The sequence below is a fragment of the Diprion similis genome, chromosome 6 (genome assembly GCF_021155765.1).
Source record: "Diprion similis isolate iyDipSimi1 chromosome 6, iyDipSimi1.1, whole genome shotgun sequence".
Taxonomy (NCBI): Eukaryota; Metazoa; Arthropoda; class Insecta; order Hymenoptera; family Diprionidae; genus Diprion; species Diprion similis.
Genome location: NC_060110.1, coordinates 6,877,245 through 6,899,573, shown reverse-complemented (window position 1 = coordinate 6,899,573; position 22,329 = coordinate 6,877,245). Strand labels below are relative to the sequence as shown.

General features: G+C 38.0%; 2 protein-coding genes across 3 annotated transcripts in view; one reads left to right on the top strand and one right to left on the bottom strand.

Moving 5' to 3' along the window:
* LOC124406653 (low-density lipoprotein receptor-related protein 2) overlaps positions 1-9,338 on the bottom strand; it is a 46,649-nt gene extending 37,311 nt beyond the window's left edge. Inside the window, exon 1 of the mRNA XM_046882148.1 lies at positions 8,974-9,338. Within this exon, the coding sequence (XP_046738104.1) occupies positions 8,974-9,184 (211 nt within the window). The 5' untranslated portion in view covers positions 9,185-9,338. The remainder of the gene's footprint in view (positions 1-8,973) is intronic.
* Positions 9,339-15,279: 5,941 nt separating this feature from the next.
* Positions 15,280-21,601, top strand: LOC124406656 (exportin-4-like). 2 transcript variants are annotated; one of them, XM_046882153.1, is made up of 12 exons: positions 15,280-15,412; positions 15,839-16,228; positions 16,391-16,658; positions 16,728-17,182; positions 17,255-17,516; positions 17,593-17,855; positions 18,002-18,441; positions 18,533-18,816; positions 19,016-19,191; positions 19,343-19,641; positions 20,475-20,703; positions 20,800-21,601. In XM_046882153.1, the coding sequence occupies exons 1-12, from the start codon at positions 15,362-15,364 to the stop codon at positions 21,085-21,087; spliced, it is 3,405 nt and encodes a 1,134-aa protein (XP_046738109.1). In that variant the 5' UTR covers positions 15,280-15,361; the 3' UTR covers positions 21,088-21,601. The 2 variants fall into 2 exon arrangements, with proteins under 2 accessions (XP_046738109.1, XP_046738110.1); XM_046882154.1 differs by lacking the exon at positions 15,280-15,412 and adding an exon at positions 15,562-15,691.
* Positions 21,602-22,329: the final 728 nt, after the last annotated feature.

The window sequence follows — 22,329 nt, the reverse complement described above, 5'->3', positions numbered from 1 at the left end:
TAAATGAAAGGGGTATACTAAATATCAGGATTCCATTTTTCTTCTTCATATCATGCAGAAAGTTGCACGTAGATTTCTATGCTATGTGTATTACTGTTGCAAGAATTAATTGCCAAGCTTAAGGGTATTGTACGCGTAAATTTATTCGTTTCAACGTATAACCTTCACACGTAAAAGCATTTTCGTTTTAACTCTCCTATACAAGCTTGACTGAAATCTGATAAACCGTAGTAAAGAAAGAACAATATATATCTATGCATATTTTGCAGACTCAACTCGTTCAAACTGATTCTTAAGTTGCAAAATAATGATTGTCGTAATTTTTTGTCCCTCAATGTTTTATTTATACATCAACTTGATACGTGATCATAGGTTATGATTTGTAAAATATTATCTCTTCAATTCTTCGACTCTATTGATCTTCGATTAAAAACAAAGATCCTTAGGAGCTGACCTACGTACAGCCAAGCTTTTCAGAAAACAATAAACTGCCATTTGTGCTGCTCATGAAAGTTGCAAATTAATGCGCAAGTCAGTGGTTTCCTTCAGTTCTACCAATGATTCAATGATTGAAACCAGATAAATGAAACAGACGGCAGGTAGGTGGTTCATCCCTTCTCCCTATGGATAATATTCATTATCATCATCATGATATTACCACCAATGGCGAAAAAATATGTTTACGAATTAAATATGGTTGATGAATAACGACATATGAGTCAAGAAATCGGTGCATTGATTCGTTGGCGACGATTACATCCTTCCCGTTCAAATCAGCAGGACGACTACGAGGATGACACGTATAGGTAAAGGCATATGGGTATGAGGTATGAGGTATAAGGTAGAGAGGTTCCCCGGTGCACGTGGGTCGCGGTCCCATCGGTTAGCCGAGCCCATTCGAGTCATGGTCCCGCTATACGGCCGTCCGCTAGTCGAGGTGAACGACCGAAAGCCCGCCTACTGCTGTCCCTCTACCTGAGCCAAGCCACTGCTCTTGGCTTGCTGTTGCTACTGCTGTCCAGCTTTGCCCGGTTTCGTTGTATGTCCGATTGCGGTGCCCCCGACTGTAGTGATTATGAGACGTATAATTTTTGTTATGTTGGCAATGCAAAATCAGCCGGCAGCGCCACCGCCGGCCGTCCTTGAAACGGGAATAATCTTAGTAAACATAACATAACCTATGAGGGTGAAATATGTGCGAAAAATAGAAAATTCGAGAGTTTGAATCTGTGTTAGCAAAGCATAACCTATGGCCGTAGAATCTGAGAAAAAAAAAAAAAAAAAATACAAAATCCGACGGCCGGTGAAAAGCTGTACGAAGATCTGTTTAAAAATGCGTAAATACAATCGAGAAAAAAAAGCGCAGATATATCGACACCTCGTTCCAAATAAATTATACTGGCGTCGTTGAATATTTAATTTTGTAACATCGAACCGATATCGATTATCATACGATCAACGAATAGTTATATTGAAACGACTACTGAATAAAAAATCCGATTCACAGTACGGTCTTCAAAACGTGTAACTTGTACCTTGATGAAAGAAAAAGAAGAAGAAAAAAGAAACTACACTACAATGCGGATATTATATTGATAATGAATATAACGTGATATCTTTCAATGCACGTTGGAATTCAATTAATTAGATACGTGTAACTAGGCAGGCTATAGTCGAGAATATATGTATAATGGAGATACATACATACATATATAAGTACAGAAATACAATTATTATCTGTAAATGATCGTCGAGATGACTGAATGATCATAAAGAGTTTGAAATGATTTGTATAATAATATATAGTATGAATGTTAATAGCTTAAAATCATAAGTTAAAAATGATTAAACTCTGATGTTTTCATTCGATTCTAATCTTTTCCAGATTTTTATAAATTGTCTAATAAACAATTGCTGACGAAAATCTGTTGCGCCATTTGGACAAAAATCAGATTTCATAGAGTAAAATTTTCACAAAACAACCTCTGGAAATCTCTACGATGATCAAAATAAGTCCATAAAAATTGAAATCGAATGAAACGTATCCGAGAGTTTAATCGTTTTAAACGTTCCAGTACGTTGTAAAACCGTTTTTCAAATTATCGACATCGTAGCTTATGCTATTTGAATTTCTTCACACTCATTTCTACAATTAAAAATATCAGAGATTCTCTCGCGTTCACCATCATCGGTGCAAACAAAATTACCACAAATTTTTCAATCGGTATTTTTCTCCTTTCCTAATCCCAATCTACACAGAATGATGATCCAGGTACAATAACAAGACATTACAGAGAACGTCGAAATAAGAGAATAAGAAATCTATAACCGATTGCCTTCCCACGAGTCCTCTAAACCGCACTACACATATCACATTAGGTGCATGAAATTATGAAACGTGCTCGTTGAAATTGCTTCGCATACAATTATTTCACCTTCACTGTAAACTTGACAAATGAACCCACAAAATGAACTTGAGCGACGTACGGATGACCGGGTCGCATCACTTGTTCAACCATGAGTGACAGGTAGGCTCGATCAATAAAAGTATCCGCATTGTATGCTAAGTGCAGCATGAAGTCAATTTGACACGATTGCGAGACTTTGTTTGATTTCTTAATTTAATTGTCATTACCTCTATTACCCGACAGATACACCGACGCGACCTTTCGTTTCGTCGCTTCCCTTCTCCTCTTCATCTTCTTTTTCTTTGTATCCTCTCGTCGTCGCTTTTGTTCAATTATTGTTACAGCAGACGCGACGATCTTATCGTCATATAAGAAACACGGATGAAGGCAGAGTTTACTTTGTGAAGGTACCGACCTTCGTATAGGTGGTAGGGTGGATAGATGGCGGTTCTCTTTCCTCCTCGTGCCAGTCACCATGTGACTTTGACTTATACGCTGTGCCTCTCGTTTAGGCTAATTAAATAAACGGCTTCCCAAAATAGTTCTTTAGCTCGAATGTATATTTGAGGGGTTAAGGAGCTGAGGAGATCGCGATAAGATCACTCATCTGTCATTAGGGTTTGTCATTCTTCTCGATATCCCTGATTTTCTCTTCCACATTGTGAATTATGGATTTAAAAAGAAGAGAAAAAAAAAAAAACAAAAACGGCGGGATTGTTTTTCTTAACTTCCATTTCGACTCACGTTAATTTTTTGACGTGGGTGACGATTTGGAAAAATAGGCAATTAATTCTGACATTTCGTCGACTTTAGAAAACTCTTTTCTTTAGTTTGTGAATAAATCAGATTCGCAAATGGGACGTTTTTTAATTTTATACTATTTTTGGCGCATCAAATCCAATGGCATTGCATGAACGCTTGTAAAAATTGAAAATTATCGTGTCTGCGTATTATATTCTTATGATGTACCTATTATACGTGCCTCGTAAACTGAATTAAGCAACGTTGATAAGTCACGTCCAAATATTGGGTGAGAGAGATAAAAACCAGCGAAACACAAACGTTGCAAAATGCAAATTGAATTTCAACTCTTTCTCACATGATCATGCGTCTGCCACAACTTGCCTACCTTGATTCAAGAATCTTCCTCATTAAAATTGTGTACACTATACAACAGATAACGCATTGCATACATCATACTATACAATATTATATGAAGAAAAATTGGTTTCAAATATATGAAATATTTTAAATATTGTTATGAAAATTTTTCTCATTATTTTTTATGCACTAAAATATTACACGTGATCGAATAAAAACAATCAAAAGCATAGCACCTACAAATTTTCTCGACAAAAATTCTATAACTTTTGGCAGTGTATTTGGAAAAAAAACATCAACAAATAAATAAATTAATCAATTTCACGAACAGAAACGACAAGATTATATCTCATACATCTTTGCACTGTATCATCATACTGTTGCAAAAGAAGATATGAGAAATAAATCAGATACAAATCCCATCTCTATTGGTGACTTATCTTAATTATCAACCCTTTGAGCTATAGTTTATTATTATTATTATTACTATTATCCGTTTTTTGTAAATTTAGAAAACTTTCCAACATATTTCTTTACGGTTTTTTGTTATTTCTTACAGTATACTAATATGTTTTCAATAATCGAGAGTAATTATAGCGATATAAATTTTTGAAATTAGATTTCAGATTTGTAATCAGCGACCTCGAGAACCAAGGCAGACTATCTTGTTAAAAATATGACACAAAGAGTTAATGGCATTATTATTATCATTTTCAAACATTACCAACCAAGCAATTAGGTACATAAAACTACCAGAAGCGATGAGAATAGAGAAAATGAAACATTTTACCACGATAAGAACAACATAAAGTCGACACGTTTGTTTGTCACGGCTCTGTAACGTCGACGTTTCATCACGTAAAACGCGTCGTTAATCGGTATAACAAAAATTCTTGAATCCGTGACTTTAAATTGGTAACATTTCATTGATATATATATATATATATATATATATATATATATATATATATATATATATATATCTCAAACATATTGTCAACTTTTTTCACCCGAACAATACGTTCCCAGTAAATAATATAAAATGCGCTGATATAGCGAGAAAAAAAAAATGTTTCATCAAATTACTCTTATATACATCGAATCAACGACAGACAAATAGACAGAACTTTAAGAAGAAGCATCGTGTAAGCCAACTGTAAAATATCTCTCTCACAAAGTTTATTTATTTACGTACCTAATAAAAAAGAAACCTATGACAACAGTGAAGATAGAAAAAATAAAAATAAATAAAAAGCAATAACATCGGACACAAACACGCACACACCTGTTCACATTTACGAATATAGAGAGACGTATTGTCGAAGTTCAAGTATATTCTTTCTATCTATCTTATATTTGTTTACCATAGATAAATATATACACTGTTTGTTTGATTTAGGTGCATGCACTCAAAATAATATCAGGAAAAAACTTTGCTCTTGCTCGCACCGCGTATTCTCAGAATGCAGTGCCATTATTTTTCTTTCGTAAACTGCGCACAAGTTCAGTACATACACTCGCATACATTAGGTATGATTCATTAGTGTCTAATGAAACATCTTCGGATAAAAATCTACAAGAAATCAGACACATGCTTTCATACCGACTAAAAAGAAAGAAAAAAAAAAAAAAAAAAATTATCACAATTTTATGCATATATCGTATCAATGTCGTTGTATCGTTAACTTTTTTGCAACACATGGCTAATTTTCTTTCTATTTATCTTTCTGTGGTAATTCATTGTTTTCTTTTTTTTTTTTTTTCATCTTGACTTTGATACGGTAGTGAAATGACAGCGAAATGTAAATCGTAAATTTCGAATGACCTGTGTCATACGAACTGTAAACAAAAATTTGAGATTAACTTGATGGTGTAATATTCTGTTGCGAAATACGAGTAAATTTTTGCGAATACTCTTATATTTTCGAGTGAAATATCACGAGGATGTAACGTTACATATTTGAGAAAAACCACGATAAAGAAAAGATAATCTTATTTTGAAATATCGACTCTTTGAAAGTCACTCTAACATTGCGCAATAATAATTTTTGTAATAACGTCAGTGAAAAAAAGAAAGAAGAAGAGGAGAAGTAAATGTAGAAAACTAAGAAGCAACAAAGTCGTATTATATTTTGGTATCAATTAGTCGACGTACCTACCTGAGCAATAATTACTTCCCGAAAATTCCCCCAAATTATATCTACATCGGATCACGTTTGTGGTTAGTAACGTTTTCGTAACGATTCATGCTGAGGGAAAACCGTTATTTCCCGATTTTAGGATTAGTTGAAACTTAGAAAACCGTAATGAAACGAAAGACTGATATTTTCAAATCTTAGTTTCTTCAAAGTCATTGTAAAAATAAGTAAATAGTCATTTTTTCCTAATATTTCGTTACTACTTTCAACCTCGTTACACCGGATGGTTATATAATACTAAAGATTTGAATAGATGCGAGCGAACTGAAATGGTAAGAACAAGAAATTATCGTCACGATAATTATTATTTCACCGATTAAGATATGTACAAATGGAATTGATGGTGAGCCGTGAAATTTTTCCATGATTTGAAGTTCCGTCTTTTTTTGCTCTACGGATTTTTAATTTGCTTCATACCGTTTATAACAACACGTATACCCACTACCTTAGAGATTTACAACCATTCCGGCATACACATTGAACGTTAAACTGTTATTTTATACGAAACTCAAATAAGCTGGTGCGATGTTTTCGGTATAGAAGCTAAATACACGATTATAATCACCGAAAATTATGTAACATAATAATTTAGACGGCTGATCGACCAACCAGGAATGAAACAAACGAATTCGACCCGTGGATGTAGTTGTGTATGAACAATAATTCGTACAAAGTCTAACAGAATTTTAATTATATTTCCAAAAGCGGAAGTCGGCGCCATAAAGGATAATGACGGTGTACTTAAGTAATATTTATTTACAGCCATTAACGAGCGGAGGGAGAGAGAAAGCTGTAATCGGTATTGGCTTGTGGAGAGAGAGAGAGAGAGAGAGAGAGGGAGAGAGAGAGAGAAAAAAGAAACAGTATGCGAGACAAAAAAAATGAAAATAACACCAAAGTCTTCGCGAATCTTAAATATGTTTGCACATAGTTTATACATGCATCATATATACATATGCGCGAAACGCGTGTGAATATTTAGTTTATGGTTGACACCTTTATTATATTTTAATGTCATCCACGAAATTTCGACAGACTCGAGTAAGTATTTCGGTGCTTGTTTACCATACCTGCCGCTATATCGTAACAGTAATAATACGAACAAAATATTATACTTCTGTAGACATATATACATAATATATGTTGACCCGCGACGCAGGTAGTAAAGTACAATAGAAGAAAAAATAAAAAACGAAGAGAAAGAAGGTGAAGGAGGTAAAAAAAAATTTCGAGCAATATGTTTGCCTTATCATTATCAAGCGTATTTCGCGTCGTCAAGTAAGAATAACATGTGGCATACGTATGTAATGAAAATCAACGCAGCATATCTGAATATAAGATGATGTTTTGTCCGTTTTGTTTTCTTTACTTATTCCGCTTTGAAAGCTTTTCGAAGATTCGAACGACAACAAAACAAAAAAGATGAAACGAAAAAAGCAAAGTCACGATACTTGAGAGTTAGTGGCATTGAATGTTATGCGGCATTGCGGCATGCTTTTTTGGGTTTTCTGTCAGTCAATAACCATATAAGATTAGAGCAATATCGAAATTCGGCAGTCTTAGATTCACGGTTGAACAAACAGTTTCCGTAGAAATGAATCACCTAACCAGACTGAAATGACAATAATTACAATCACTGATTTTTACCCTAAAGCGTTATGTCCGGTTCAGATATAGGTATTTTGCTATACCATTGTTGTGATACAATTCAAGTAAGTCCACAATGCGAAGGACTTGGGTATAGCCTTGAAACGATTATAAACGGAACAATAAAATAGAATTTCTATTTACCGTCCAGTAATTACGATGTTCCGGAATAGCGCTTGATATATATTCAGATTAAACTGAATGTCGTTGAACATCGTAACGTTGTCGTAACGATATGTTTTTAGATAAAAATTCTGTACTCTACAAATTTAGGATCGTTTGGGATTTAGTGTACAGTATAGTACTGAGTTATATCTTACGAAGCTGAAGTTAGTAACCTCGACTTAACGGAACATCAGGGAAAACATAATTACTGTGTGCAATATTTGAATGACTTTCAAGAGGTCGACTTTTAAAAATATATGTATATTTTTTTTATTCATTGTTGTTTATCAAGTTACACACGATCCTAAAGGTGCGAAATAACGATTTCTCCTAAACATGCATTGTTACATTTTAAATACATGGTAAATTTTAATCGATATGAATAAAAAGCTTCAATTTCGCTGTGTGTAAAGTCGCTAAACGCCAGAAGTAAATTCTGATTCATTACGTGTAAGCGTATAGTAATGCGAAACTTCGATTCAGGGCACGCAACCATTCGTCCAAGAGTAAATCATCCCCTTAATTAACCGTTGAACAATTACCGCGTGCGTATTGACGGTGGTATATAGACACACAAACGGCAGGACAATTAGTTAATGTCTTTTCGGCCTTCGTGGAATTCAAGCAACACAGGCATATACCCACAAGTTCAAGGCTCCGTTTTATTTCCAAACTTTCGGAAAGGAACGTTCTGCACAGAACTGCCGATTGGCTGATTATTCAATACTGACCAATCAGACGAGTTTTTCAGTTCTCATGTTCTCAAAATATGGCAAATAAAACATATCCTATGAGTTCAGACTTCGCCCAAATGCGCGTAGCCAAATGTGCGTTACTGATTGGCTGATTTTGGAATACTGACCAATCGGAGTCTTTCAATTCTTTCGTTTTTAAAATGTGGCAAATAAAACACGATCTATACATCGACGTACAGTCTTTGGGCTTCGCCCGAGATCGCCAAGTCACAAAATAGTTTGGATGAGGTCAAAACTCGAAAGGATCAAAATTTCGAATGGCCGATGTATCAAGATTTCAAACATGTGAAAACAAAATATCGAAAGATGAATTGTTCGAAATCTTTCGTTACTTTTTATTTTCGCATGTTTGAAATCTCGATATATCCCCTTTCAAGTTTTCACCCCCGCCCGAAAAGTGCGCGAACCAACGGTCGACAATCGACGATCGGCGTTGTTGAAACTCGACAAGAAAAACAAACGATAAGAGCAGGCGGTTCGGTCTTTTCATTCGAACCGGGTTTTCGTGTCACGTAGATCGCGGCAGAGAAAAGAGTAGCGTTAAGCGGCAACCGCTGAACCGATGTACCGGCCCGTGCCACGCTGTGCCGTCACAGACGGACACCTGTAGCCTCGTAGAGCACGCTACAGGACACAGAGTCTGGAATAAGAGACGACGACGACGACGACCACGTCGACGACGACGAGGGGATATCTTACCCGAGTTTTTGGCGGCGACTTGGAGGCCCACGAGACCATGGAGGAGGACGAAAAGCACGGCGAGTAAAGGTGAGCTCCGCCTCTTCGCCGTCGGAAGAAGCGTTTCGCTTGTGAATTTCCTCCTGTCTCTGTCTCTGTCTTTTTGTCTATCGGGATCGGCGAGCACTGCCACCGCCATCTCACTCAGCACCTCCTGTTCACCGCACACCATACGAGTAACAGTATCTTCGAAACACGGCAGCGAGGCGCCTAGGACACATGCACACACAGGGTACACAGGCTAAAAGGAGCTAAATACGACGGGGTGATCACCGCTACCACCGCACGGAAACAACACACTCCTCTAGCTGGTTGGTTTGGTTGATTTTTGTTTAAGTACCGACTCGAGCGGCTTATTGTTAGTGAGGTTGCAACGCGCGCGCCACGCGCGACTCGCAACAGGAAGGCGCACCAGGTCACGGAAGTTGGTCTGTCAGGTATACCGGTTTAGAAAGACGAACAATTGTATTTCGCTGCTGACATGGAGGTGCTTTGACTCCTTGGACAAATTTCGGTGAAATCGACTTACTACTACGGTTATTATCGCGTATCGGTTATCCGACGAGAAGCGGAAACGTCACTGAGCAGGTTCAATAGACCAAGTACCGGTGCACTTCCTCCTCTCTAGTAGTACTGTACATCATCGACTAGCACATCGTACGATATCCTACTCCAGCATGCCGGGACGCGTTCACTCCGTCGCGGTCAGCAGGCGACTGCCACAAATCCTTGCTCGCAACATGGCGGCGCCCCGCCGAACGCCGCGGACGGACCCACGAACCTTTTGTGCAGGCCTAGATAGATCGTGTCGCTCAACCGCGGCACTCGAGGGGACCGAGGAGCGGAGAATTCGATGAGCGAAGACGCCTCGCGACTGCTATACCATTCTACGCGTCCATGCCTGTGAACTTTGTGCGTGTCGAGGCGTCTACGCGACTGAAAACTTCTTCGACGCCACTCCATTGTCGAATATACTTACAGCGATCCGGGATAGCCAGGTGTGTATGCGAAGACGTATGTATACAGTAATCGGTTACCAGGATCTGCGCCGCCCGAATCAACGTTGTTTCCATATCACAATTTATATTTCTGATTCTGTTTTTTTGGGTGCAATATTCATTCGATGCCGTTCGGATATAATTGGGAAACAGTTAGGTTCGTCGGACAAACACGCTAATTCGCTTTTCAGACCTTTGCACGCGTTTCGAGAAATCTTCACTTTGAACACCATGGAGCCTCGATCAATCTCGACTGTTCAGGATAAAACTAAGACAAACTGTTACACTGTAATTAATTTGTTTGAATTAGAAAGAATCATGTTACCTATAACATCTAGATAAATAATTATTGGTTTTTCTCTCATAGAAAAATGTTGATCCGTGTGTGGTATGCTAGTTGGAGCATATACACATCTAAGGTGGTGTGTTATTCGGACGTTTTCTATCATATTTTGTAACAAGTGTTGCAAGATCATTCACACGTGCCTATGATATCATAATCATGATCATGATCATTCGAAAATATCAATAATCAGCGACAATCAGAGTCGAATAACACATAAATAGCAGGCTAATTTTTTTCCAAGTCATCTTTTGATTTTGAATTACTCTTACTGTAATTGAGGAATTAATTTAAAACTGTGAACCGCCTGTTTTGACTTCAACTGTTGAAACGCACCTCAATTGCAACCGCAACCGAATTGCTGTATATTTTTGCTGAGAATGCAGACGAAGTTGGTAAAATATAGAACACTTTTTCGTATTCCATTCATCGTTAGGTTTTTACTGACCTAGAGATTGGCTTGTACGGGATTAACTTCACAAGGACCAAACTTGGGGCTATCGTACATCTGCAATTGCACGGTCTCGTTGAGTCAGCTTACCCTAGTTATTATACTTTCTTGAAAAAACTCACGACAACGTCGCAAGTTGAAAAACTAGATGAAGTTGAAAAGTTGCTTAGACGCAGCTCTATATAACGAGGTAAAACAGGGGTCTTACGTGCTGCTAAAAAGTACCTAAAAGCCCGGGTACGTTGTAAATGAGTAGACTTTGAAAATGAGCTGATTGCGAGCTCTGGACAAATTTATTCTGTACTATTCAAAATTCGTATTAGGTATTTAGGTACTCTAGATTCGAGGTATACGGTATAATATACTGTTCAGATGGCGTTAAGAATCTCGAGAATTTTTGTTGCTTATAAATTACTCTGGAGAATGTTAAAATCGAGTGTTTCACGGACAGTTGCCCAACTTCTTACAACATGAAAATACCGAAAACGGGAAATTCGGTTCCCCGTCAACTTTCCCACTCCGAAAAATTTCAGAGAAAAATCACCTTCTTCAACCAGGGATAATTAATCAGCAAGCAGCCGTTTAAAGATATCATGTTCTTCTCGCTCTGAATGCAGTGAACCGATCGTCGCAGCAAAAAGCGGCAAGGAGAACGTTTGTAACAGTTGTCTAGTCAGCACATAGTAACCCACACATGCACTCTCGTGCCCAATGCCCACAAAGTGAATACCGGTGTAGTGAATCTCTCGGAGTTGGTGTAAGTGAACTTTCCTAAGTCGCATATTATCATAAGTTCCTGACGAGCTCGGCGGTTCACCGCGAGTTCGTTACAGCTGTGATCCGTGTACTATACCCAGCTAGCGCCCAGATCAACATCTCGACTCCCTATTGCACCAACCATTACAAAGAAGTATAACCTTTAGAAATGAATGTACAAAGAATGTAGCGTACATATACTTCATACACATTATACTTAAAAGTATGATTCAGCGTGAGAAAGAGCTGTGCAAAATCCTATACGAAGCTGGAAAATTAATGTCGATGAGAACGCCATTCACGGCGTATATTCAGAAAGACTGGTATGTATTATTATGGCGTCATCACACACGCTGGGATCAAAGCCAACGAACGTGAAGTTAATACACACTATCGAAAGATCGGAACGTGACGAATGTGCCAGTTCCCTGCACAATGCGCAAATAATGTGCCAAACTATAAACCAATTGTCGGTTTTCTGTATTCGATCTTTTGGCGATGATTTTCAGCTGTCTCTTATTGCTTGTTGTATAAAGGATGTAATGCGTCCATACTATACACTGTAGAATCAATGGATTTAGATCGTAGTATAATAAATTCCCGATATAATCAACGATCAACTTACAGGGCAAGACTCGATATCACGATCGAATTTCGGTTTAAATGACAAATTGTATAAACTAGAAGGTGTTCCAGTTCGCGTGCATAATCATCATAATGACTCATTCATATAACCACATTGTGTATCAATATCGATGACTTACAAATGTATTTGTGCATCGTACCGTCAACGTGAGCAACGAATGACAGTATATTCTCATACGCCAGGTGTAAAAACAAAGTCAACCATCTGTTGATTACCCAATTGTGAAAATTTGATGTCTACTAATTATGAAAACGCAATTTTCACAGTTAAACATAGGTATAAGTCTTGCAGCTGCAGACTCGGTGACACTACTGTAGAATAAATTACACTGCATAACATTTCCTTGAAAATTTAATGTGGAAAATATCGAATGAGATTCACGAGCTGATTAACCGCTTGATGGAAATTTCCTGCAAACAGTTCGTCAGTACGAGTTTATTATTACGAGTTAAATACGCCGTCGCAGGGCGTATGAAATGAATCGATCAGTCATGAATATCGAATTCTGAATAAACTCTTCTATTGCATACATTTTTCTAAAAAAAACTTCCAAAATCTATGACAATTTTGAAGAGCTTGATTGGCCTCGGGCACTACCGAATTACAGAGTATTATGCAACCGGTAGAAAAATGAGAAGTCTAAACGTGATACCACCCAGCAGCGATCATCCTGTGAGCATGGCGCATACGCGCAGGTAGTATCGTAATTATTCGAGTGTTCAGTACCTATGAAAGCAATAAGCGATACGTCAAAGCAGTATGTATATCGGTCAGGTGAACCGTTGGAAACAATGGAATAAACGTCACGTGACATCTGGGGCGGCCGTATGACATTTGCAGTGCGCATATACAAACTGGGCTTGAATGCGTATGTGAAAAACTTTGTAACCGATCAAATCGAAAGGTTGTACACGTAGAGCTCGGGAACAGGAAGGCGGTAGAGTAGGCAAGAGACGGCGCTTCGATGTGTGCGGATTATATTGTTCGCTCCTTCGGTTGTGTGCGGCTCGTCGTGCTGCGCGGCACAAAATACCGGCGTGCGCACCCCGCGCCGATCCTCGCTGACTGGCACAGCCAGGTACCAAATGCCACAAGGTCACTACGCTCGATGATGCTGCGGCCAACAACACGAGAGCGTATGTCCTTCGCCGCCGGGCTTAGGTTGTAGTTGATGGGTGCCGGCCGTATAACATGTCTTCCCTCATGCTCGTCCATGGATTATACGAATTACTACTGCGATTTCGTAGAAATCGTGCCATTTCGTTATTTCTACCTCAAATGAAAATGTGTTTTTTAGTGTTTTTGTTCAGAATTGTGTATACAATGGGGCTGTTGGGCTCTTTTTCGCGTTTGAAATACGTGGACTTAGATATTTGGAGATATTGTATACGTCAACGTCGAAATTGACGAGGGCACCCCCTTGATCATCCACGACACCCTGGCTCACCACGCGCGGCTTGTCAGTCACCGTCAGAGGTTCCTTAAATTATGCATAACGTCGCCATCTTGCATACCTTTCGATTCGCACCTGTACGATTGTTGTGTAACTATTGATGGGAAATTACCACGTTGATGGCACCCAGTCGCTTATGCGGTATGATATATCGAATTGGGAAATACTTTGCCGAAATTCAACTTTCGTTTGATTTTACGACCTTTTGCCGCCAGATTTAATCTTGCGTAATCAAACAACGTCTCCCGTGTTAGTTCTAAACATTCGTTACCTAAACTTTATAGTCTATTATATATCATCAATGGTAGTTGCATACTCCACGCAAGGTGATTGAACAATCACGAACTAGAACGCTATTTGCATTAATATGTCAATGTGTGGGTGCAGGACTGCGTTATGCTATCATACGCATATTCTATCAGTCGAATTTGACGATCTGTGAAAGGCTGCGTCAACTGCGATTTCACGGCAATTTAGTCGAAGATACGGTGAAGAAAATCACCTGATACATAAATCCTAACATATTTATTTAATTAGAATTAATTAGAAATCTGAACTCCTCTTCCTTTATCTGATTGAGTAGGTACATTATTTGATCAAACCAGAAATTATCTGTCTTTCAATTATTCATAGAATTCAGAATTTCTTGAGAGCAACAATCAAAAATTCTGCGCTATCCGAAACGGGTTTGGGCGATAATCATTGCATTCTGGAATAATCCAGAATTTCAAACAACATAATAATTTTAAATGCTACGTCTCACGACTTATGTATTTTTGTTATGCGATCAGCTTGTAATAAGCTCCATCTTGCTCCCGAGTTCCGGGAATTTATGTACTACAACCACGTGAAACAACAGGGGGTCGATTATGTAATTTTACTTTCTACATTTCCCACAACCTAACCAACTATTCTGATTGGTTGATTAAACTTTGCAAACCAATCAGCATTCTTAGATGGTGGGAAATGTGAAAATTAAGTGAAATTACATAATCGACCCCCTGAATGTTCGAATTGAAGTCCTAACTTAACCTATATTCATGTGTTCCAAACTTGCCTTCTCTGTTGCACCTGCAATTATTGTTATGGCTGGTGAATTTACTGTTCCATCTCTCTCTTAAACAAATCTTCACCTACGGAGCGAAGATTCCAGGGAGGTTTTTACTCACAGAATAAGAAAATACTGGGTGCACTTCAGTTTTACGCTATAGTAGGCATTCATGACAGAGAGCCAGTTTTGTTCATAATTTTACTGGAGTCGGTGTGCCAGCAAATTCCAATAACGATTTACCGACATCTACATAATCAGCCGGTCAGTACCCATGCAGTATTGACAATGTGGATTGGCATCTGATCTTTAGAGCATACCTATACTACTGGAGGTATTTTACCCATGTAAGCAACTGACAGAAATACTTCTTCTTCTATATGGCAGATCTGGCAGATAGAATAAAGATAGGGCATCCTTGTTACCGACCGAACCGCCGTGACGTCGAATCTTATTGGCCAACCTTTATGTATGCCGTGAATTCCAACAGCACCGACCAGACTCGTGTCCACTTATAGTTCAGTGCCCCTGTACCACTGCCCTGTACGTAATGTAGGAATCCCGGCGGATTAATTCTGAACGATTTACGTCGCTGCTTGAAGACGTCCCTTGACCACAGAGACCATAGAGAAATCCTAAGCTTTATTTACCAAAATGGCGGACCAAGTACTGGCAGAACTGGAGGCCGCTGCCCAAGTTATTTTGGTAATATAACGTTTATTGTTATAAAGCATACAATTCTACAGAAGCATAGTAATGAAAATAACCGTAAATTCCGACGTTCACGATCGGTAGAAATTGTTGCTCGGGGTTACGGTAGCCTGGAATCTCGCGAGGTTGAGGTTATGTTGTCGTAACCAACCGTAGATTTAGTTTATTTATATCATAAACGATGCTCGAGATTTTGCTACCGATCTGACGCTCTGAGGCGGTATTCTTGGCGTTTGGCTCGATCTCGAATTTCATCATGATATTGATAGGATAGTACGTATGCATGCATTGCGTATTTGCTTTATTATGGCTTCTTCATCTGTGTGATTGTAGACCCCAAATAATGTATTTTTGTATGCTGACTACAATTTTGCTTCTTTATTTGTGTGTCTTATTTTTATTCTTCAATCCCCACCTCAGGCTCCTCCAAATCTCATCACAGCCCAGCAGCGACAGTCAGCAGAGACAGTGTTCCTTAACTTTCGTAAAACTAAATCTCCGTATCAGCTGTGCCGAGAGATCCTTGAACGAAGCCCTGTCGATTACGTACTCTTTGAATCAGCAGGATTGATCAAGTCTGCCTTGATCAGAGAATGGGTAATGATGCAGGAGGAGGATATCAGATCCCTAAGACAGTACCTGTTGCATTATATTATAAGCAAACCTCAGTTGGCTCCCTTTGTCAGGGAAAGAATACTTCAGGTCATTGCTATTATGGTAAAAAGGGGCAGTGTTGAAGACTTGGGACGAGATCGTGGTCAGATACTGAATGAAGTTGAGGGACTCATCATGAGTGGTGATTCACGCAGAGTAACTAATATCTTCTATTATTATTCAATCATGAAATGAGAAATAATAATGAGCTGAATGATAATTTATTAAAATGGCATAAAATTTCAACTTTCCAAAACTGAAAACATCTTTCTTTGGGAATTTGAGAAACAATTATTTATTTCGACTTGTTCATTTTAGCAACTCTTGGGATGCAGCATAATATCAGCCCTAATGCAGGAGTACGCAACAACGGTTAAATCTTCAGATGTAGGATTGGCCTGGGAGGTTCATTTTAAGGCTAAAAAGCAGTTCGAAATCTCAGATCTAAAAAGGATTTTTAAGTTTTGCTTTGGGGCGCTGGGAGAGCTGACTAAAAGTGAAATTCAAGAGGCACTACTCCCGTTGATAAAACACCTGCTCTCTATAACTGAAGGCGTCCTAGTATGGGGATACGTATCACCACACTATATCCTTTTCATATGTCTCTGTAATTCTGTGTAATCTTGGAAAAAAATTCTCCTTCACTCAAACACACTGCCCAAAAGATTAATTGGTGTATTTGAATCCGCTTACGAGTCTGACAGCAGTCCTGCTCTCCGGCTTGGCCCAATGTGGAGAGATGTAATTCTTGATCCCAGTGTTCTTGATCTTTTCTTCACTCTCTACTGGAAAGTTCGTACCAATCCACAGCTGGCTCATCACGCAAGAAACTGTTTGGTACAGTTGGCAACATTGAATGGGCTAGTGATGGAGTCCGGAGAAGCAGAGATACAATATCTCACATCGTATCTGCAAAGCTTCCTAAAACTCGTGTCGAATATTGATGTTATAGACCAAGAAGCGATAGGAATATCTAACATGGTCAGAAAACTGATAACCTTCTTCAGAGCAACTTTGACCTCGTTACCTGAAGACATCCTCAGGTCATTCATGGAGCAGATGACTCGTCTGACTTGCTTGTTTGCGGAAGGAGCTGCCCAAGAGGAATCGGTGAGTGTTTCATTAATCGTCAATAGCTTATTTTGTTTTGCATATTTAACAAACTTTCAATTGATATGACAGATGTGTGCTGATGACTGTCTATACATGGAAGCCTTCGAACACATGCTGGAGGCTTGGATTGTAGTTCTGTCTGAGGCACATTTGTTTCCGTCGGAATATTGCAAGCAAAGTTCAGCTCAGATATTTAATACTTATTTGCGTTGCCACCTGGCTCCGCCGGATGGCAACAGAGGTGCTGGAGGCAAGGAGCTTAACGATGAAGAAATAGATGCAACTGAAGAAAACGACAGAGTTAAATTCAAGGAACAATTGCAGACCATCGGTAAGTGCATCATTACCTTATTGTATTGTGCAAATGTCATGTATTCATTTAATTTTTCAATTCATATTCTCCGCAGGAAATTTCGGCCGGCAAGTTCCTGGTCATTCCTTACCACTTTTGGCACGTCTCCTTGAGGATAGAACAAACAGACTCAGTAATCAACTCAACAGAATTGCAGACCAGTCCCAGCCTATGAGTATATCGAGTTCGTCACTTGTAGAAGCACTCTACGAGGACATGCACTGGCTTGTGCTTTTAGCTGGTCATGTTCTGTGCATGGATTCTGAGGGTGAAGTTGCTCTGATACCATCTGAGATAATAAGATACAGCATGGATCAGGTGATTATGTAATTATAAACGTAGACCAACATTTTAGATATGAATAAGAAGCTTGGAGGTGTTACAAAATTACTGCAAAAATCATGTTCGTCTCGTATACCAATTTACTCTAATGCATGAATACCAAATTGATCTATCGGTTTCAGAGCCTGCAAGGTCAAGTGAACGTAGAAACGACGATGACGCTCTTGGCTTCCCCTCAAAACAGTCTTTCTGATATAGATGGAGCAGAACAATCAGCAGATCATGTCATTAGACTGATATCAGCCGTATTTCGGCTCTGTCAATTGGAGAAAATCGCGATTTCAGCCAACCTAACGAATATGCTGAGCCCGGAATTAAGCAGCAGTATTGTGTGGTTCTTGCACAGGTGGTCATTGAGCTATCTCCTACCAAATGAGAGCTTCTATTCGGAGATTAGTACTACTATCTTAGAGGCTTTTGGAGCCGATACACCTGGCGCGATATGGACAGTTAGGTTTTTACTGGAGAAAGTTGAGTGCAATATTAATGCCTTCAAAGGAGAACCAAATTTGATAAAAGAAACTATGCAGCTTCTTATTACGCTAGTTGAATCACAAATAAAGTACGTTGATATTTCAAGACTAAACCTACAGTTTTATAGGCATTATTATTTCTGGCGATTTTGACACTTTGATTGGTAATTTGATTTACAGAAGCGACTGTGTATTGCAGTCAGGCCGTTTATGCAACTTGGTAAATTTGGCGACAAAGGATCGTTTTGATCTACCACAGGCAGCTAAGCGCGGATTGATGCGAACTTTGGTACAAATTGGAGCAGCCGTTCTAGATCCATCATCTAAACAGCAATATTGGGCTCAAACCTTGCAACCATTAAATGAACGATTTAAACAGCTTACTGGCAGCAGTAATTTTACTCAGACGTATCACCAAGAACAGATCAGGCTGGGGATTATCGACGTTCTTGAATCATTTGTTGGTATGATTATTACGTGCAGTTTTTGTGTTATCGCGTTCTAAGTTCATTCAAATTTTATTGTCTGAAGGAGACATTTTTACAATCAAAATTGAAAAAGATTTCTGTTTCTTCATTTGTCAACAAATGTAACATTAGACTGAATTACCAAGCTGTATATGTGAAATATGTTAGATTTTATATTATTATGTTTTATTTTCAGGGGTTACTCAAGGGGTTCAAGGCCCAGTCGCGGAAGTCGTATTTGAACATATCACACCTGTTTTGAACGAGCTTCCAAATCTCTTGTCATTGTATCACAACTATCAAGACGTTGTTCAGCTAATATTAGAATTATTTTGTGAATGCACTCGACGAATGTTATGCTACCTACCCCAGGTATGAACTCAAGCAACTTATTAACATCATCCTTTTCATTCTACACTTTCTACGACTGCAGAACTTATTGTCATTTATTTATTTATCTCTTCTTGTCACAACAACGTTTTGATCACCGTTTACTTTTTTCAAGATATTTAACTAATTCTAGGGAGACAGTGTACGAATCTATGAGATATGCTTGCGTACTGTTCAAACATATGCGCGCTGCAATACGAACCGAACAACTGTAGAGAATACGGCTGAGGAAGACACTTTTCAAGATATTCTATTACTTATGCAACTCCTCACCAATTTATTGACTAAGGAAATAATCGATTGCAGTCATACAGAGCCTGCAGGTAATCCGGAACAGAATGCTTCACCTGTTGACGTATTTTTATTCGGATTGAACATCATCATGCCTTTGATGACGATGGATTTACTCAAGTTTCCCTCTCTGTGCTTGGAGTAAGTATAGAATTATGTGATTAAAGCAGTTTAATTCATTTGACCCCAAGTTCTGAAGAATTATTCGATATCTTATGTCGTCGGCTGGGAGGAAGAAGATATTATTTCGGCTTTACTGTGAAAAACGTGTTGTTTCAGCTTCACAGTCAAAAAGGTGTTGTTTCGGTTTCATTTTGAAGAAGGTGATGTTTCACGCGCGATTTGTTTTTCATCATTTTTAATCGACAACACGTGCAGGAAATATGAATTATCAGTTTAATTACACGAAAAAATTCTTTCAAATAACTATTTACTTTTATTTTGGGTATTAATTAAATTCGTATTCTTTGACTTTTCATACAATGGAAACATTGAAATGTTCATATGATATCACATACAATTTAGAATGTAGTAGCAAATTAGTTAATTTGTTTTTTTTATATTATTATTTAAATCATTCATGATATCAAATCGAGTTAACTAATTTGCTACAACATTTTAAATCGTATGTGATGTCAAACAAACATTCCAATGATTCTACAAAATATGAAGAAAAAAAATCGATCGTGAAGTATCACCTTTTTTAAATCGAATCCGAAACAACACCTTTTGCCTTCCAGCCGACAATATGATGTTGAATAATTAACCCCTTGGCCTTCAATAACGACTGAGACTCGTGGTAAAAAATTTGGGTGAAAAACAATAAGTATGAGCCTGATTCGTGACCCTTTGATGCGTGACTGACCTTCCTGTTTATTATAGCCCAAGCAATCAAGAGTAAGCAGGTAGAACAAGGGGTTAAAGCTTTTTCGTGAATATTTAATTGCTACAAACAGATCTTGTCTTTATTTCAGGTACTTTAAAATGATCACGTTTGTCTGTGAAATTCATCCAGAAAAAGTGTTCGACCTCCCAGCTGAGTTGTTAAGTCAATTACTAGCTTCCGTTGAACTGGGTCTTTTCTCATTTGGTCATGAGATCACTATATTGTGCTGTGACATAATACAAGTACTAGCAAAGCATATTTACTCTGAGGGAAAAAAAGGCCGACCAAAAAACCAGCTGATGGCGCCTTTTATGAACGTGAGTCAATGCGAAATCTGATAAGATACTGTTCAAAAATGAGATAATTACAAACTTTGTTCTACAAATGTAATTTCGCTCTCCTTTTGTTTTCAGTTGCTCATGAATCTTATACTGTCTCACCAGATAAATTCTGACCTTATTTCGAGTACGAGCATACCACTGTACTACTTGATCTGTTGTTATCAAGAACAGTATCAGCAGCTGGTACAAAGTTTTTTGGCTGCACAAACAGACCCACGGATAGCAGAGAGGCTGACTGCAGCTTTTGTGCAATTGACAGCTTCCATACAACTGGATACGGAACGACCTCAAAGACTGAAGTTTAGGGATAACTTCGATAAGTTTATTGTGAATGTACAAGGATTCTTGATGGTTAAGTAGAGTTTGGCGAATAGGAAATTGTTCAATAATACACGTATACATTGTAACGTAACCGTGGCTAGCTAAGCCCAGATATCAATATGGCTGCCGAAAGCCGTGATTACAATAATTCGGTGCCTGCAATGATCCTCGATCAGAGGTTAATGATTCGTAAAAGTTTTTTCGGGGGCCACAATTATTGCTACACCATCTCCAATTTTGTACAACTCAACACACAAAATGAAACTACCAACAAAAATGATAGAAATCCTCCTAGAATTGGAAATATCGCCCAACACTCTCGTGGTTTCATCACCTTTTTCTTTCGAATACCATCCCCAATGAGTATTTTGAATCCTAGGGCAAAATGTTTAGTGTCTAGACGTATTTCCATGAGGACAAATCTTCAATTCGTTATTAGTTGCTGGTGTAGCGGTCCATTGATTGGCATTTGACGAGAAATCAAAGAATCGCGAATGCTACCTTACTAAAATACTCCTGAGGCTATTGTTCACTCTGCAATTCCCTTATATTACACAAACACCACGTTATGACATATGGAATCTTCAATTAATAGTATCATTAGTACGTAATATATTTTTTACACAATTAACTCCATTTCGTCAAGACATGTTTTTATGTATAATTCTATTCGATTCTATTTAATGTTTATAAATTAGTATCTCCTCAACAGTAACTAATTTTTCAATGACAGAATCAGGGTACCATATTGCATATAATTCATTCAACGTCTCATATTGTAGATTAGTGTTAAGCTAGAATAGGAGTCAATTGTAGGTTATTGCAACAAGTAGAATAATAAGTGAACAAAGATTGATTTGAATATACATATGTATGAATAGGTGTTCGTTTATGTAATAATTTACAGTCTCGGTCATATCTAGTACAATTTCACAACTCGTCAGTAGATCAGTGAATTGATAAATATGCACATAATGAATACTTTTATCAGCTTCGATGATTTAAACTTGATAGTCTTTAATTGCATGCTGAAATGGGTAAACACTGCAAACAATACAAATATTTTCATTGACTTTCTTAATTTGTGAAAATTTTTGATCACAGAAAATGTTCTAATATTTCGCCCAAATTATATTATAAATTTTCCGGTGAAACCTATCATTTCCGATCTCCGAATTCATTAAAAAACATGCAGCTAGATATACATAAATATTTAAATTGGGTTTCATATAAGATTTTTTAAATTAAGAACAAGGATAAATAAGGATAATTCAGTATTCA

What these genes read in the sequence shown, in the direction of transcription:
- LOC124406656 (XM_046882153.1), top strand. Translation starts at nt 15,362, where the DNA reads ATGGCGGACCAAGTACTGGCAGAACTGGAGGCCGCTGCCCAAGTTATT. An exon ending in TAAGATACAGCATGGATCAG is followed by an intron (nt 17,856 to 18,001) that starts GTGATTATGTAA and finishes TATCGGTTTCAG; the next exon opens with AGCCTGCAAGGTCAAGTGAA. An exon ending in TTTCCCTCTCTGTGCTTGGA is followed by an intron (nt 19,642 to 20,474) that starts GTAAGTATAGAA and finishes TCTTTATTTCAG; the next exon opens with GTACTTTAAAATGATCACGT.